The sequence below is a fragment of the Lontra canadensis genome, unplaced genomic scaffold, assembly GCF_010015895.1.
Source record: "Lontra canadensis isolate GAN:19392208 unplaced genomic scaffold, GSC_riverotter_1.0 scaffold8, whole genome shotgun sequence".
Taxonomy (NCBI): Eukaryota; Metazoa; Chordata; class Mammalia; order Carnivora; family Mustelidae; genus Lontra; species Lontra canadensis.
Window position 1 is genome coordinate 27,118,512 of NW_022631002.1, and position 17,054 is coordinate 27,135,565.

General features: G+C 52.1%; 1 protein-coding gene across 1 annotated transcript in view; it reads left to right on the forward strand.

Moving 5' to 3' along the window:
- AMFR (autocrine motility factor receptor) overlaps positions 1-12,377 on the forward strand; it is a 40,495-nt gene extending 28,118 nt beyond the window's left edge. The window contains exons 10-14 of the mRNA XM_032854437.1: positions 1,919-2,022; positions 6,365-6,499; positions 8,426-8,509; positions 11,161-11,345; positions 12,009-12,377. Of these exons, the coding sequence (XP_032710328.1) occupies positions 1,919-2,022; positions 6,365-6,499; positions 8,426-8,509; positions 11,161-11,345; positions 12,009-12,156 (656 nt within the window). The 3' untranslated portion in view covers positions 12,157-12,377. The remainder of the gene's footprint in view (positions 1-1,918; positions 2,023-6,364; positions 6,500-8,425; positions 8,510-11,160; positions 11,346-12,008) is intronic.
- The last annotated feature ends 4,677 nt before the right edge of the window (positions 12,378-17,054 follow it).

Genomic DNA, 17,054 nt, shown 5'->3' on the forward strand with positions numbered 1-17,054 from the left:
CCTGCGTAGGCCAATTTACTAGAGATATTTCCCTGTTAATTGAAAGTGTTCAGTGGGTACGGATAGCTCTGGGAGTTACTCTGTGCCAGGCATTTGCTGGATTTTCTGCAAATGTGTGGGTGGGGGTGGGGAGGAGAAGGTGGTCCAAGTACTGACTCAGCCATGCCTGTGAGGCACACACTGAATCAGTTTACTGGTTTACCGGCGCTAATGATTGGTTGCGTCAGTGCAGTGCATAAGTGTATAATGCAGGATCGAGGGGCAGCCTTTGCAGTGAGTACCAGAAGTGGAGTCTGAGCCAGAAACTTTTCCTCACCCATAAAATATGGGTGTTCTACCTCTCGGCAGTGTTGAAAGGAGTTGTAGTAAAAACTGCATTTAAAATTCTGAAGCCATGGGCTCCACATCGGGCTGGTTGACCGTCTTTCCTTAATCCACGTTACGATAAGCTGTTGTGGATTCTCCTCCGTTTTTGATACTACTGAGTTCTGTGAGTTCCTATTTGTTACCGTGAAACAGGTGTTCCTGGAATTTTGTTGGGAGCTGTGCTGTTCAGAACTGGGATTTGAGTTTCCAAGGGTGGAGCGTGGCAGGAGCCATGGCGTGTTGGGGAGACCTCTGAGAGGAGGATCAAGGACAGCAGAGTCCGGTCTCTGAGAGCGGGAGATGAGGCCGCTTGGCTGGCTGGGCCACCGCCGCTCAAGGGCTTAGAGGCGGCTGCTTTGTTGGCTGTCAGTTAAGGCCTCTATCAGGTGTGACCTTGGAACGGCACGGGCAGATCGTACACATGGGGCCCGGCTGTGTAGTCCGTTACTTTATGAATTATTACTAAAAACTTAGTCAAAACAGAAAAGTCAGCTTTGTTTCTCTCTGGTAAGTACATGAAATAATTACCCAGTTTTTGTTGGGCAAGGCCTTGAGACCTATTTAGCCTGTTTTATATTCCAGGCCTTAGTGCCTCTTTGGGAAGGAGACAGAAATAACCCCTAAACGTGTGGCTTTGATAGCAAGTTGTTGCACAGCCAATACTTGGTGGTGTTTTGTTGTTACTGTAAAGATTTTTACTTGAGAGAGAGTAAGCGGGGGAGCAGGAGGAGAGAGAGGAAGAGAATCTTGGGCAGATGCTGTGCTGAGCACAGAGCCCAACACAGGGCCCAATCTCAATGACCCTGAGATCATGACCTGAGCCAAAACTCAGAGTCAGACACCCAACCGAGCCACCCCGGCGCCCCGGTGGTGGTTTATCTTCGGATCCCCTTTTCTTAGGGAAATGGCAGAAGCAGCAGACTTCTTGGTGCTTTGAGTCCGCAAGCCTGTGGCATGGGACAATCTGAAAAGAATTTTGAATTGAATCAGAAAATCAGGGTCTTCAAATCAGATGATTAAATAGAAAATACTTCTTGAACGTCGTTATGAAAGTGACATGTCTACATGAGTTGTAACTGTGTATAGTGTGAAAGAGAAGAGCACAGACCCCTCTTTGTAGCGATTGTAGAACCTTGAAAAAGCTCCCTTATTTGCCAGGCTACGAGCAGATTGACGTGTGGACCCAGAGCCACGGGAAAGCGGGAGCGCCTGGTGGTGAAGTGTTCTGGAACCTGACTGATTCCAAATCCTGACCCCCATAATTAAATTGTATGAACTTGGGCAAGTTATTAACTTCTGAGTGCTGTGGGGGCAAAATGCCATGGGCACTGGGATCCCACTAAGTAAAATGGGGATCCCAGTAGATGACGGTACCGTGTGTACCATGTGAGGCTTTAGACATGAGCTCGTCCACATAGGACCCTCGGAACAAAAGGCCTGGCCTGTAGTAAGGCCTCAGTGGAACCATCTGGTGGCCTGGAGTGGCCGACACCAAAGTAGACAACACGGGGAACGGGATCTCTAATTTGTGCTGGGTTCTCGTTTGTCTTAGGGTCCCGGATTGCCAGTTGGCTGCCGAGTTTTTCCGTCGAGGTGATGCACACCACCAACATTCTAGGCATTACGCAGGCTGGCAACTCACAGCTGAACGCAATGGTAAGGGGCCCTGAGCACGCCAGGGTGGTGACCCACCGACGAGGGGCTGACGGCGTGCGCGGTGTGTAGGCTCCCCTCAGCAGAGTAGCAGGATTCTCAGGGGCATCTTCTGTATTCACTGGGACCACTTAAATTCCTGTGTTTTCAGACTTGGAACCGCTTTGGAAACCGGCTTTCATTTTCTTTTCTTTCTTCTTCTTTTTTTTTTAAAGATTTTATTTATTTGACAGACAGAGATCACAAGTAGGCAGAGAGGCAGGCAGAGAGAGACAGGGAAGCAGGCTCCCCGCTGAGCAGAGAGCCCGATGCGGGGCTCAATCCCAGGACCCCGGGATCATGACCTGAGCCAAAGGCAGAGGCTTAACCCACTGAGCCACCCAGGAGCCCCTAAACCAGCTTTCATTTCCATTGCGTGGCAGATAATTTATCCTTTTCTAAGCCCTGCCACACTCACTCCGTCATGCTCTAGGCCAATCTGGGGGCTCTCCTGGATTTTAGCCAGAAGTATTTGGGAGATTCAGTGACTAGAGAGAATGATGGGTCTTTTATTAAAAGTTGTATTGGGGGGCACCTGGGTGGCTCAGCGGGTTAAGCCGCTGCCTTCGGCTCAGGTCATGATCTCAGGGTCCTGGGATCGAGTCCCGCATCGGACTCTTTGCTCAGCGGGGAGCCTGCTTCCCCCTCTCTCTCTGCTTGCTGCTCTACCTACTTGTGATCTCTCTCTGTGTCAAATAAATAAATAAAATCTTAAAAAAAAAAAAAAAGTTGTATTGGGCCTACGAAATGTGTTTTCCTGACCCCTGGCCCCTTTCTTTCCCCAAATACATAAGCACACACGTGTCTGTGGAGGTACGCGGGTATACTTTGAGATCTGAAGGCACGCATGCTGCTGGCTCAAGGGTAGTCTCCAAATATTCTCTGTGTTTTTCCAAAGCTTTATTATGTGTGTATTTTTGTTCTGTAGAGTTACAGCAGCAATATGTTCATCATCGCAATTTAGAGTTCGCTGTGATAGTAAATGCAGGAGTCTGAAAATGCTCCCCACCCCGGTCCTGCTGAGATAGGGCCTCCGGCTGCCCTCGGTAAGCCTGGTCAGTGCTTCAGAGAGTCCCTGGTTCATTGTTCATTCGTGTCTTTCTCTTCACGACTTTATTCGACAAAGCTGTCCTGGAAGCCTGTTCCTCTGACAGGCACGGTGCCCTGTATACAGTCGTACAGCCCCTGCCGGATAACGAGGCGGCTGTGGGCCCCACTCCCGGGGCATGGATTCTAGCGCGGACGCCTGATTACGCACAGAAATAAGGGAGCTCACCGCCGATGCGGCGAGGGCCCCGCAGGGAGTCAGGCCGGCGATGTGGCAGGGTAGGGGCCGTGAGGGCTGTGTTAGGGGAGGCGGCCAAGGCCTTCTCTCCCAGGGGCGATGCCTCAACTGACACCAAAGGATGAGGAGGAGGCAGTTGGGGGAAACAGTGGAAACCGTGCGTGTGGATGCTGGGAGGCAAGAAAGCACTGCGGGCAGAGAGGTGGCTGGAGCCGAGCAAGTCGGGGACCAGGACCGTGGCGAGAACGGAGCGTGCAGATTCAGGCCAGGCAGGGCTTAGTAGGCCACAGTACGGTTTAAATTTTTTTTAAAGATTTTTTTTTAAAAGATTTTATTTATTAGAGAGAGTGTGCATAAGTGGGGGAGGGGTGGAGGCAGAGGGAGAAGCAGGCTCCCCACTGAGCAGGGAGCCTCATGTGGGGCTCGATCCCAGGACCCCGGGATCATCACCTGAGCCGAAGGCAGAGGCTTCACCACCTGAGCACCCAGGCGCCCCTCCAATTTAGGTTTTATCTTGGAAGTATTAGAAGGTTGTTCAAGGCCTCTTTCCTCCCCCAGCGGACGGACAGGACATTTAACAGAATGATTTGCTTCTGGGAGACTGGATTATGGGGGGCCGAGGGGAAGCCGTGAGCCCAGGTGGGAAGCAGCAGCAGTGCAGGCGAGAAGGGTGGTGGTTGGACCAGGCTTTTGGTGGTAAAGATGAAAAGAACAGGCTGCGTGCAGACACTTGTCAGGAGGTGAACTGACGGGCCTTGACGATACCGTGCTTTGGGTGGAGGGGTGGCAGGTGAGGGGAGCGGAGGGCGGAAGCCATCGTAGTGGGTTTCAGTGCCACCATGGGGCAGGTGGGGGGGCCGCGCACCGAGCCAGGCGGGAGCAGGACTGGGGCCGGGGCCTCGGCAGCCCCTCAGGCTGGACGGGAGCCGTCCCAGGCCAGATGCCACGGCGGCGTCTGGCCCTTGCTGAGGGGCAGGTGGTCTCCGAGGCCTGTGGGCTTGGATACTCGCAGCAGACTGGAAACGCATGGGAGCTGGAGAAGCAGTGGGATAGAGGTGGTGGCTTGAAAGGATTATGGCATCAGGGGAGTTTTGGTTTTCTAAGTTTTTTTTTTAAGGTTTTTGAACAGGCCATTTATACACAGGTTTCAGAAGCTATGGAGAAGGAGCCAGTGAAGTCACACTCCCGTCCTTTCCTCCGTGCACCCAAGCCCCTGTCCCAGGAACAGCTGTGGGATCAGTGTTTGTCATTTCGTGGCTGCCCTGTTTTACTTGCCACGGTTCATCCACATTGTAGCAGGGGCCAGAACTTCTTTTGTTTTTAAGGCTCACCAGTACTCCTTTGCTCAGCCCCGTCAGCAGTGCGTGCGTGACGTCATAACGGGCGCACGTGGTCTGCAGTGTGGCAGCCTGATGCGGCCTCCCGCTGGCTCGTGTCTGGCTCTGCGAGTGGACTTCGGGTCCCGGTAGCTGTCGGGACTCTGCCAGTGGATCACCTCACTTGCTCCCTACGAAAATCAGAATTCTGGGCACGCGAACCTCTAGGACGAGGCTGGGGTGTTTAGACTTCTCAGAGGGGCTCTGGCTGTTCTTCCTCCAGCTCCATGACGGATTGGAATAGCCTATTTTTAGCACCCCAAGTGTACTGGCCCCATACATTTTTTATAAAGATCCAGTATTGAACTCACTGGATTTTCTGGAAGAAGAGCTTTGGTCTAGTAAAATGAATCTCGGGCATGTTTTTATTTGGGAAATGAAGGGAAAGCTGTTTTAGAGAAGAATGTTATCTGATTGTCGAGGTTTTTATGGACTCCTCTCCATTTAGCTTTGATTCAACCTGGAGGAAATAATGCTCAGCTCGCACTCCTGTAAACCCTGCGGGTTCCCAGGCGTGTGGCAGGACTCTGCTTGTCTTGTCCTCATGCCCCAGCGAGACACTAAGCACCCTGATCTTGGCTTTCAAGGCCCTGACGTTGGATGCCTTCCCCTCCTGCCGAGCTACTGCCCCTGTAAGCAGACTTCCTTGTGCCTCTAAAGCAATCTCATTTTTCCTGCTTTTTTTTCCTTTTGATTGTTGGACTTTTCCACAAATAAAACCATGAATATAAACATTATAAAACAAATACACACACTTGAAAAAAACAAAGTCTGGACCCCTTTGATGTGAGCGTGGGTGGTGGTGGGCGGAGACCTGTGCCGTCTTCCCTACGCCCCAGCTGCCACTCAGCCCAGCGTGGACTTGCTGATGTTTTTCGACTGCGGTCTGAAACCTACAGCTCTAATGTTCCAAGTTTACATTCTTTTTAATCTTCTTTTTCCCGCTTGTAGTATAATTTATGGACGGTAGATTCTCCCTTTGTAGTTTCTGATTCTGTGGATCTTGTGACTCCTACAATTGTGTGGCCGTCACCATCCTCAAGATAGAGAACGGTTCCATCTCCCCTGCCCCAGATGACATCATGCCCCTTCGTCATCACTTTCTCTCCCCACCCCCAGCCTCTGACAACCACCTATCTGTCTTCTGTCCGTTTGATTTTGCCTATTCTAGAATGCTGTAGAAATGGAATTCTGTAGTACATAGCCTTGTGAGTCAGGCTCTTTCACTTACCCTAAGGCATTTGAATTTTGTCCATGTGGCCGTGTATCAGAAGTTTGTTCCTTTTTGGTGGTGTTCTTTAAGGAGGACGCTTTTTTTTTTTTTTTTAAACCTGAGTTATACTGACCTTTAAAATGAACACTTTAAAACTGGAATATTCAAGTTGAGCCTGTTTTGGGATCCAGCTGGATTTCCGTGTTCTTTTTATCTTGAAAGTGATGCTGTCCCAAGTTACCTGTTTGGCATCCTGGAAAAACGCCAGAAGGAGTGAGGTTGACAGGGACGTGCAGAATAGAGAGGACTCTTGCTCCTGTGTTCAAGGCCAGATGGCCAGGCTCAGTGCGCAGAGCTCGCTGTACACCACAGCCCCGAGCAGTAACTCTCGAGAGTGAATGTCTCGTGGCCTCTGTGTTTGTGTTCCTCCAGGCTCATCAGATTCAAGAAATGTTTCCCCAGGTTCCATACCACCTCGTGCTGCAGGACCTCCAGCTGACCCGCTCGGTGGAAATAACCACAGACAACATTTTAGAAGGACGGATTCAAGTCCCTTTTCCCACACAGGTAAGTGCAAAATAGATTCTGTCTTCACAAAGATTTAATCCCGTAGATTAACTTTTTAGTTCCTTAATTGGGTATCAATCATGATTGATGAATTTCCTAACTTTGCACATTTTAACTGAGGACAGACCGACCCCTGGGGCTCGGAGGAAGACAAAGACAAATGTATTGGGGAAAATGTTTTGTACAGACGGACACCGCAAGTCTGCCCGCTTTGCCTGGCCCTGCAGGTGGTCATGGTATCGGTTCCCCTCGGACGGATCGGCAGCCTTTTTCGTAAAGGGCAGGTAGAAATATTGTAGGCTTCGTGAGCCGGGGTCCCTGTTGTAATGTCTCCGCTCTGCCATGGTAGCGGCCATGGACAGTATGTGAGTGTGTGTGCCTGACTGGTTTCTAGGAAACATTTACAAAAATAGGTGGAGGGGGAGTTTGGCCTGTAGGCTGCCGTTGGCTGCCCCCGGCTGTAGGAGGCAATGCCCTCCGTCCCTGGTTGGCTCTGCACCTTGGTGTGATTTTTCCGTCGGGTGTGACGGCTCTGTGACGCTGGGACTCCTGACTGCTTTAACAAGGACAGATTTCCTGGCCCATTATATAACCTCTTTGAGTACAAGGGGTAGTAACGTTTTACTTATTTATTTACTTAAATTGTATGATTGAAGGGTGGTTGACAATGTTGTCTTAGTTTCAGATGTATGACACAGTGGTTTGACCGAAGTATTAACATTTTGAAACAAGCTCTCTGGCAGGCCCAGGGGATCAGTACATGACCAGGGAGTCATTTAACAAGAAATCATTCGGGCGCCTGTGTGGCTCAGTGGGTTAAGCCGCTGCCTTCGGCTCAGGTCATGATCTCAGGGTCCTGGGATCGAGTCCCGCATCGGGCTCTCTGCTCAGCAGGGAGCCTGCTTCCCTCTCTCTCTCTCTGCCTGCCTCTCTGTCTACTTGTGATCTCTGTCTGTCAAATAAATAAATAAAAAAAATCTTAAAAAAAAAAAAAAAACAAACAAACAAGAAATCATTCAACTTTGTGCATAAGAATATATGGAAATCTGTTAACAAAAATCCTAAAACTTGAGAATCTTTTAAGAGAGAACAAGCCTGGAGTTTGGAATCAAATGGGCTGACGTTAGACGTGGCTTATCGGTCCTTCCCTGTTTGACCTGGCTGTGGACTTTGGATTATCCATCAGTAGACCCTGGGACAAGGGTTCTAGTGCCAGTGGGTCATTTGGGAAGGTTCTGGGACACAGGCAGCAGGTGGGGCTATGAGATGGGTTGGGGTTGGGGGGAGACAGCCAGTAAGGGCTTGTTAGAGCAGCTTAGTGTCCTGGATGACTAGAGCTTGATCCCGTGGGAGGCTTCCGGAGGGTGGGGAGTGGGGCCATTTGGATGCCACTTCCCATCTACTGCTGGCTGAGGACCACTTGAGGGGGTGAGGTGCACGGTGACCTTGTGCAGGCAGAGCAAGTTCTCAGCAGTGATACGGAGCCTGGCCAGCCAGCGCTGAGGTGGCAGGACCTTCCAGGGAGATGGACAGGGCTCCAGTGCATCTGTGGCCTTGTCCAGGATCTCAGACTGGCTGCAAATGAGAAGAACAACAGTAGCTACTTCACAGGGTGTTAAGATCAATGAGATGGTCCTGTCGGGTTTCCGCAAGTGCTCAGTGTTACCTGCTATCGGTGTGTTCCCGTCGTGTGGTCACTGTTCCTGAGGGAAGACGGAACGGGAGCCAGGTGATATCTGAAGCTCAGGCCTTGGGCTCCCTTGCCTTATTTTTGCTGTCAGGAGCTGCTTCATCGCTGCCACAGACTTTGTCAAAGCCCAGGCAGTGCTGGGGATCCGAGCTCCCTCCGTACACCGGGTTCTCCCTGGCCCTGTTCCGTAAGCCCCGAGCGGCTCCGGACTGTCTGTGCTGCTGTTTGCCTTGCAGCGCTCAGATGGCATCAGGCCGGCATTGAACAGTCCTGTGGATAGGCCAAACGGAGACCAGGAGGAGGGAGAAGCTTCTGTGCAGGTAAGGCCTGCACCCTGGGGAGAGAGTGCGTGCGTTCCCAGGGGCAGTCGTGTGTTCCTGGCGGTGGTCTTCAGTCCTGCCTCTCGTGTTCATGAAGCCTCGGGCCGGGGTGGCAGAGAAGGCCCTGTGCCACAGCGTCCCAGGATTTCAGGTTAAGAAACCGATTGGTGCCCTCAGCATGGCCTGCGTTTCTACCCACGGCCTGCAGCCCGCTCCCTGGGCATTATCCTCAGGACCTGGAGGAGAACAGAGTCATGCTGTCCCCGGGCCAGCTCTGCTGCCTTGAACTTGAGCACTAGGAGGGGCAGAGGGAAGCTGGGTATAGGCAGGACATAGGGTGATTGGACATCTGAACCCAGACGGAGACTGTTGAGGTCTTCTCCCGCACACCTCACTTGCCCAACTCAGCATTTCCAGGTGCTTCCATGTACTTCGAGCAAACGAGACCCTCTGCGTGGTGTGGAGGCGGGAGGGGCATGGTTGTCCTGGGAGCCAGCTCTGCCTACATGCGCACTTGGGGGACTCTGGTGGCCGCCCTGGTTTCCAGGGCAGAGGCGCTCCCCTCTGCACGCTTTCAGCCCTCTGGGCTCTGGCTTACACCCTTCATCTCTACTTCCAATTTGCCTAATCAATGACCACACTTTTCCAGAAACTTTAAGAGACTGGAAAAACTCCCACACCACCTGGTCATTGTGTGTCTGTGACGTGAGGCTTCCCACTCACGGGGCTCGGGTCCGACCCTAGTGTCGCCTCATCCTCCAATGTTTCTTGGGGTGCTTCTTGAAGCAGCTGTTTGAATAACTGATTTGGAAGCTGTTTTCACTTTGCATGCTTTCCCCTGCAAATTGGAAACCATAGACTAAGACTTTTTCAAAATCCATTGCTGAGTTAAATTTTTCATACCCAAATCCATGTTTGGATTGGGCAGCATTTGTAAAATGGCGCCTGGCTTTTGAAGAAGGGATTCAGGTTTGCATTTGTGGGTTTTTAGGCAGCTGGTCCAGCCTAGATCTGAGTGCTGGGCTGGCTGGGGGCCCCTTGGGAGAAGAGCACGGCACGTTCATTTTCTGTCCCAGTTCCCCAACTCTGTTTTTACAGTTAACATGAAAGTTTCTGAATTTTTTCTAGCACAGTGAAGGAAAATGACTTATTTCACGAGGAACATGGTGTGTAGTGGTTTCAGTCATTCTCAAGAAGTAAGAAGTCCTCGGATAATGGTCTCTTAGCAAAGACCTCGACGTAGCCCAAGCGCGGCATGAACTCTGCCAGTACTGAATGCAGATACTCTCCCCTGCCTGAGCTCAGGCTGGCTCGGAAGCCGGCAGGGCTGGGGGTGGGCGTCTATTTCCTTCCTTCATCTCCTCCTCCACTCCCCAGCTGCTCTTTCTAGCTCCTCCAGAGTCAGGCTCAGGAGGAGGGTGGGTTGGGTCTGGCCATGTGACCCCAGTGTGTGTGTGTGTGTGTGTGTGTGTGTGTGTGTGTGTGTGTGTGTGTCTTTGTCTATGTATCTTTCACAGTTGTTACCTTACAGACCCCCTGCCCCATCTAGCACCGGAAAACCCAGCCCGGGCCCCCTCTCTGTGATCGCGCCCCAACCTCTGTGGAGCCCGTACCACCCTCCACGTGGTCCTGTGGGCAAAGTCTCTTTCAACAACCTCAGGCTGGTCCCCTCCTGCAGGACCCACAGCCACCTCCCAGGACACACAACAGGGCCTTAGGGTCGATGCAAGTTGAGCTTGCTCCCCTCAGAGACTTTTTTTTATCTGCCACGAGCAGGTTTCTTGGTCTCGAGATTCCTCAGGTGTGTTAGTCACCACCAGTTCCCAGGGCCCCAAACTGTAGGGAGTATTGGTCTGGACACATGGCTTTCTTAAAGTCCCCTCACTCACTAGGCTGAAAGCAGGGAAGGGTGACAGTGCGTGACAGATGAGTGCCACACAGAGGAAGTCTTACAAATAGGCCAGTCTCTCAGCCTCTTCCACCTCAACTCTTGTCACCTAGAGCTGGGTGCTGGGCTGACCCCGGGCTGCCTGGGTCGGTCCAGTGGCAGGAGCATAGCCCAAGTGCTGGGGGGAGCCTGGGCGTTGTCTTCATGTTCAGAACTTGAGCCCAAACTGAGAGAGTCCCATTTTAATATCCTGTTACACAAGGAAGCATGTGATTTATAGCTGTTTAAAAAAAGATCCTTAGAATTTATCCCTTTTAATCTGCCTGCCTCTGTTTTCAGAGTCCAGTGAAGGTATAAAATTTGTGCAGTAAATGCAATAATACTTGTGTAAGTGTGAGAGTGACTTGTAGAGCTGAACAGAACCTTCCCAGAATGCAAACTGAGAGTTAACTTTATTACTTTCTGGCAGTACAATTCCGAGGTGCCTCTGTTTTTCCATACTGATAATCCTGTACAACAATTTCGCTAATACCGAACATCTAGCTTGAGTCAGGTGCTGTTCCTAGTGGTGCCCAAGCCTGATGCAGCAGCTAGTCCTTGAAGAGCCCCCGTCGGCCATTCCGCATATGCTGCTGGTTCCCCAGCTGGCAGCATGCCTCCCTGTGGGTCCAGAAGAACACTGGGGCACTTGGGTTAGGTGGGGAATCTGCTCTTAGGAGGGTGGCCTGGGGTCACAGTGGTCTCTCGCTTCCTCTGTGCCCAGACTGAGCGTGTGCCGCTAGACCTCGGTCCTCGGCTGGAGGAGGCCTTGGATTTCAGCGAGGTGGAGGTGGAGCCCAGCGAGGGGGAAGACTTTGAGGCCCGGGGGAGCCGCTTCTCCAAGTCTGCGGACGAGAGGCAGCGCATGCTGGTCCAGCGGAAGGATGACCTCCTGCAGCAGGCTCGCAAGTGAGTTGATCTCTGGCTCTCGCTCATCTAAATCTCCGGTCACAACCTGGTGGCCCAAAGGCTCTGGTGGCCCAAAGGTATCAGGCCCACACTGTGCCTTTTTAAACAGAGGGCCAACATTGAAAAACCATCATAAACATTCTGATTGCAAACATCTTGGAAAACGAAAGGGTCTGGGCCTAACTGGTAACCTCCAGCGGCTGGTCGTCTCCCATGGACGGCTTCGGCCACTCTTTTCGGAGCACCTGTGTGCTAGTGTGACCTAAGCCCTTTTTGCTGGTGAGTCAGATTCACTGCCCTCTCGGAGGGAGCACTGTCATTGCACTTACGGGCTAGAAGTAGAGCTGAAAAAACAGGCCCAGAGAGGCTCCCCTCGGGCTGGTGTCCACTCCCAGGCCCGCCCTCCTGGCTGCTCGGGTGGCCCTGCAGGTGGCCCGTGCCGCAGGAGGGGCTGAAGAGCCCTCGGTGGGCCTCGTCCCTGTGGCACAGAGCTTCTCCCGTCCGGGGACAGGTTGTCTTCTTCATGGGCTGCTGCTGAGTGACTGCCTCACGGAGCTGTCTGGGAAGTGGGGGAATTACAGACGAAGACACAGCCCATGCGTTTCACAAGTCCGTGTTCCAGAGCTCCCATCCCATCTCACGCAAGTCCTTTGGCTTTTGTAGGCGTTTCCTGAACAGAAGTTCTGAAGTCGACGCAGCCTCCGAGAGCTGCCTGTCATCAGAAGGCACGACCTCCGACCCTGTGACCCTGCGTCGGAGGATGCTGGCCGCGGCCGCTGAACGGAGGCTCCAGAAGCAGCAGATCTCCTAGCGCTCGGCCGCCACCCCCACCCCCGTCGCCTCCAGCAGCGCCGCCGCCCGGGCCTGGCCCCGGTTCTGCCCGCTGTCCGAGGAGGGGTTCGGCCGCGCTGCCGCTGTATAAAGCATGTGGTCTTAATAGTGTTTGGACAGCTGACAAACTTAATCCTTTTTTGTAATACTTTGTATGTGACATTTCTCTTCCCTTTAGAAACACTGCGCATTTTAATTCGAGGCTTGATCTCTTCTGGCGTTGACTGGGCTTCTTAGCGGGGGTGGATGGGGTGACTGAGAGGAAGAGGGCGGCCAGGCACCCGCAGCCAGCAGCTCCGATTCCTGGATTGTGCCGGCTGGTGTCCCTTAGCTCCAGCTCTGGCAGGCAGGGCAGAGGCCGGGCTCCCGAAGAGCCTTGGGCAGCGGGCGGCCTGGGCCGACTTCACCACTGGGTACTTTTGGTGGTCAGACCGCCGCTCTCGATGGGGAGGCACCCCCAAGGCCACAGCCCCAGGCCCCCAGAGCCCCAGGGTGGCCGGGCATCTCGGAGAAGTGATTCTTGGTTTGCTGGGTGGAGCGGAGGAGAGGAAAGGCCAGGGTGCTAGTGTGGGAGGTGGCGGCCTGCCATGTCCCAGTCCATCTGGGACAGCCCGCCGAGCCCTGACCCAAAGCTGGCTTTCTTACTGGTAACGCTGGGGCTCCAGCAGCTCATGAGAACCCCTGCGTGTCTGTCCCCGGCTCTGGAGTTCATGGCCACCCACCCCAGACACGGGCTGAGCAGCAGGCTTTGGGTAAGGGTTTGAATTCCTTGGGCAAGTGAATGAGGCGATGCCGAAGCCTGTGGATTTGGTCTTTAGAGAAGAGGAGGGAGGACCTTACGCGATGGCCAGTCAGCGTTAGAGGGCTTCCTCGGAGAAAGAGAGATCTCTCTTGTGTCTCCCCCGGAGCTCTTCCTGTTTGTCACTTTGCTCCTGGTGGTTTCATTAAACATAGGTAGGACGTTGAAGCCACCTGCCTCGGAGCAGACCTGGGTCCTGAACCTGGTCTTCAAATTCTTCACACGTTTAACTTCCAGGATTTGGAACACGCAATCACAGGCTACATAGTTCAGTTTTATGTCCTCTTGGATTAAGATTTTTTTTTTTTTTTATGTTTTAAAGCATAGTTTTATGATAGTCTTTTGGGGAAGAATCCAGTGTTATCTAAAATTATTGGCAAAGTTAAATGTATTTTACATAACTGAAAGTTTTTGGAATGTTGACAAGTAATTGAAAAGAGTGATGAGTAAATGTTTAGGCCAGGATAATTTATTTGAAGAAATCTTTCAAAAGCCTTACCTTGAAATGCTGTTAGTAGATTTCTGTGATTTTTTAAAAAAATTGGTTTTGTTTTGCTGAGAGCATAGCTATTTGTTTTTATTGTAAAACAATAATAATAATAAAACGCAGACTCTTCTAGTGTGTTGTGTGTGGCTGGAAGCTAAGGCAGTCTCTTTCCGAGGGGCCGGAGTTGAACCCCACTTTGATGGAGGGTGTTTCCCCATCCTGACATCCTGGGTGCTGCACACATTAGAGATGACCCTCATTCTGTGTGTTCTTAGGTTTCAAAAGTGTGAAAAGAGGGAGTGGCTTGGAGATCGTTTCAGAGGGTCTTGAGACATTGGAATAAAGCAGTCCGCCCGTGATCGAAGCGGAAACCTGCCTTCTGTAGCTTAAAGTGACCCAGGAAGAGAAGCCCTCGGCGCGCCCTTAGATTTTGTACCTGGACAGTAAAGAATCCTGGGCACTGTACAGTCGCTTGGCTTTTGTCACTTCTTGGGGGCATCTGGGACAGAGGCTCAGGGCGGTGGCTGGAGGCCATACCAGGGTCTTGCCACACTGGGGCAGGGGAGGGCGCATCCTGTGCTGTCTCCCATGCACTGGCGGTCTCCGGGGCTCCAGCTCAGGTTCGTCAGCTGCGAACAGGTGCTGTGGGGAGTGACAGTGGACTTACCCTTGCCCTCTTCCCGCTTTTTTGGAAGTGGTCCCTGTTACTGCTCCATTTTCTTATGGGCCCTGTTTCGTTGACATCTTAGGTTCTCCTCAGTCCCTCACCCCCAGCCCCCGCCCCAAATTTTGAGGCTTTTATGAACCCCAGAACGGTGGTCCTCGTGGATGTCTTCCTTGTGCTGGTAGAGATCCTAGGTGTCCAGGTGGCCACACGGACCTGATTTCTTACCAGAGCTGTGTAGACCATGTGCTGTCATCCTCAGCCAGGGGACGCCGTCCTCTCGGGAGTGGAAGGCAGGCCGCGGGCTCTGCCGAGCGGGGCACAGCATGTGCAGGGAGCCACAGCCTTGTGACCAGCGGTGACATCGAGTGGTGACCTCTGCCCGCCTGCCCTGCCGCCCTTCCTCGTCTGGAAGCCTCTGTCTCATCTCATCGCCCCTACTCGTGGTAGGTGAGAAGTGGTTCCAACCCGACTGCGCACTGGAGTCACTCGTGGCGCTTCTAGAAACCCTGAGGCAGAGGTTGCCGCCCCCTAGCTCCTTGTCCTAATTGACTCGTCTTTCCCTGCACTCTTTCCCCCAAAATGCTTCCTGACTTTGTAAAGAGGATAGGGCAGAGTCCTGTTTGTTTTTACCTACAAAACTCATCTGAGAGGTAGGAAAGAACACCGTTGGAATATGGCTCATTTTTAGGGAACTTCAGGTAGACAAAGTCATGGCACCTTCGACCTTCTGTCTTCATCCTTTGCCCCCAGACCGGTGTCATGTTGTCCAGCTGCAGGCCATGTGGGCAACCTTGCTGTCACCAGAGATGGCGGGGAGCCTCCCCCTGCAGGCTGGTCAGGGGCTGCTGGTGGGAAAAGCACAGGAAGGGGAGGAAGGCCAAGGGTGCCGGATCGGCTAGCTCTGCGCCGCAGTATAGACAGACTTCTACCGCACCCGCCCCAAAACTCAAAAGACCCTTGGGATTTCATTTGTTGGTGTGTGGAGGGAATCCAGCCAACGGACCTGTCTGCGGCCCTCCTGTCCCCCTAGATGGCTGTCGCACTGTGTGGCTAAGAAGTGATCCGTGGACATGATACAAGGACTTGGCTGGGCTGGGTCCCCTCCAGGTCCCAGTCTCAAGTGGTTTGCTGGTTATTAGAGCACAAACCCGGCGAGCTAGGGAGGCCTGCAGCCTGGAGGCGCGGAGAGTCTGATTCCCTGCGCCAGGCTAAGCTGATCTGTTATTCTGCGTGTTCCACCCGCGGTGGGCTTCCTGGCAGCCGGGTGCAGTAGGGGAGGCTTTTAAAGGTGTCCAGGTGGATGGATGTGACCCCTGTAGGTGCAGGAGGCCCAGGCAACTTGGCCTTGTTTGTTAGGACCGACCACCCACCTTCTCACTTCAGCGGGAAGAAACAGGACGGTATCTTAACAAAGTTCGGAATTACCTGCTTTGCCGATCCCACCCCCCACTTTCCCCCCATTCCAGTCCTCAATTCTACCCTCCCCTCGAACCAGCTGAGTGAGGGGAGGCGGGGGACCGGGAGGAAGAGGGCATCCACAGGGCGGGAATGGCCAGCCCATTCCTAGGCCCTCTTTGTTCCCAGGTGGCTGAGCTCAGTGGGCTCCGCTTGGTGGCAACACTGGTGGGGGGAAAGGGGGATGTGGACAAGGTCTGGCATGTTGGTGGGGGGGGGTGGGGAGAAGATCCTTATCCGGCAGCCAGCCTCCCAGTGTCTGGCCCCGTCAAATCCCTCCTTCCCTCCTGTCAGAATGAAGCCCGAGGGTGAGAGACTCAGGAATACAGACAAACATTCTCTTTATTGAGCTACACATGAATTTTCCATTAGTCAGAGAAGTAGACTGGCAGTGTGTAAGATATCACAGAAACCTCACCGATTGGGAATAGAAAGGCTTAGAAAGACCCGTGGGCTGTTTTTTTTTTTTCTTTTTTCCTTTTTTTCAAGTTTTTTTTTTTCTGTATTTTTAATTTTTTTGTGTGTTTTGTCTTTTTGCCTCCTCTTTATCTGAAATGGCCATGACTGGTCTTCTTCAGCCAATAGTAAGTCTTAAAAGTGACACTGTGAAGAGGTTGGGGGTTTGGATACTAGTCAAAGTAGAAATGACAAAGGACTGATCATGGAAACTGGCTTTCGTGTAAACACTACATTCCATCTGTTTTTAAAATTTTTTTTTTTTGCTTTTTTTCCATCGTGTGGTATTTAAAAATTTTTTTTTGTTGTTTTTTTATCTGCAGCACAAACATCCCCACATGAGAAGGAGCGAACACAGGTCACTGAAACAAAGGAGAAGGGGGAGAGGGGCACACACACAAAGGGAGCATCCATCTGAGAGACTGAGAAGCAAAAATGTTAAAGGAAAAAAATCCACAACCCCGTTTCCCAAAGACTATGAAAGCTGATCCGGTATGTGATACGGGATCCGGTATGTGATACGGAGTGCTCATTGGGACAAAAACAAAAGCAAAAGCAAAAATGAAAACAAAACCAAAAACAAATCATAAAGGGAATCGGTAGAAAGGAGGTTGGTGGGAAAATGGTTTTCTGTAGGGCTCTATCTATATGTTCAATTGGTATTCTTTTAGGCAGCTACTGGCCAGTGAGAGCTGTGCTTTTCTAGGTGAACCTGGAGTGAGCCTGGGGCGGGCTGGCACACGGCAGGTGGGGCACTCTGGGAAGCTCAGCCTGACCACGCTCCCCAGGACCCACGTCCCCAGGAGGGGCGGGCAGATAGGTGGCACTTCTGCAGGTGTGGGAGGGTGGCTGGGGGGGGGGCTCTACACGGGATGGATGGGGGTACAGGTGCAGATGTGTATGCTGCTTTATTTCCAAAAAAGAAAAAAAAAGAAAAAAATGGATGAAGTGATTTTTCTTTTTCCTTTTTTTTTTTAAGCTACAAAGCACATGAGAAATGTTCTTTTTTTTTTT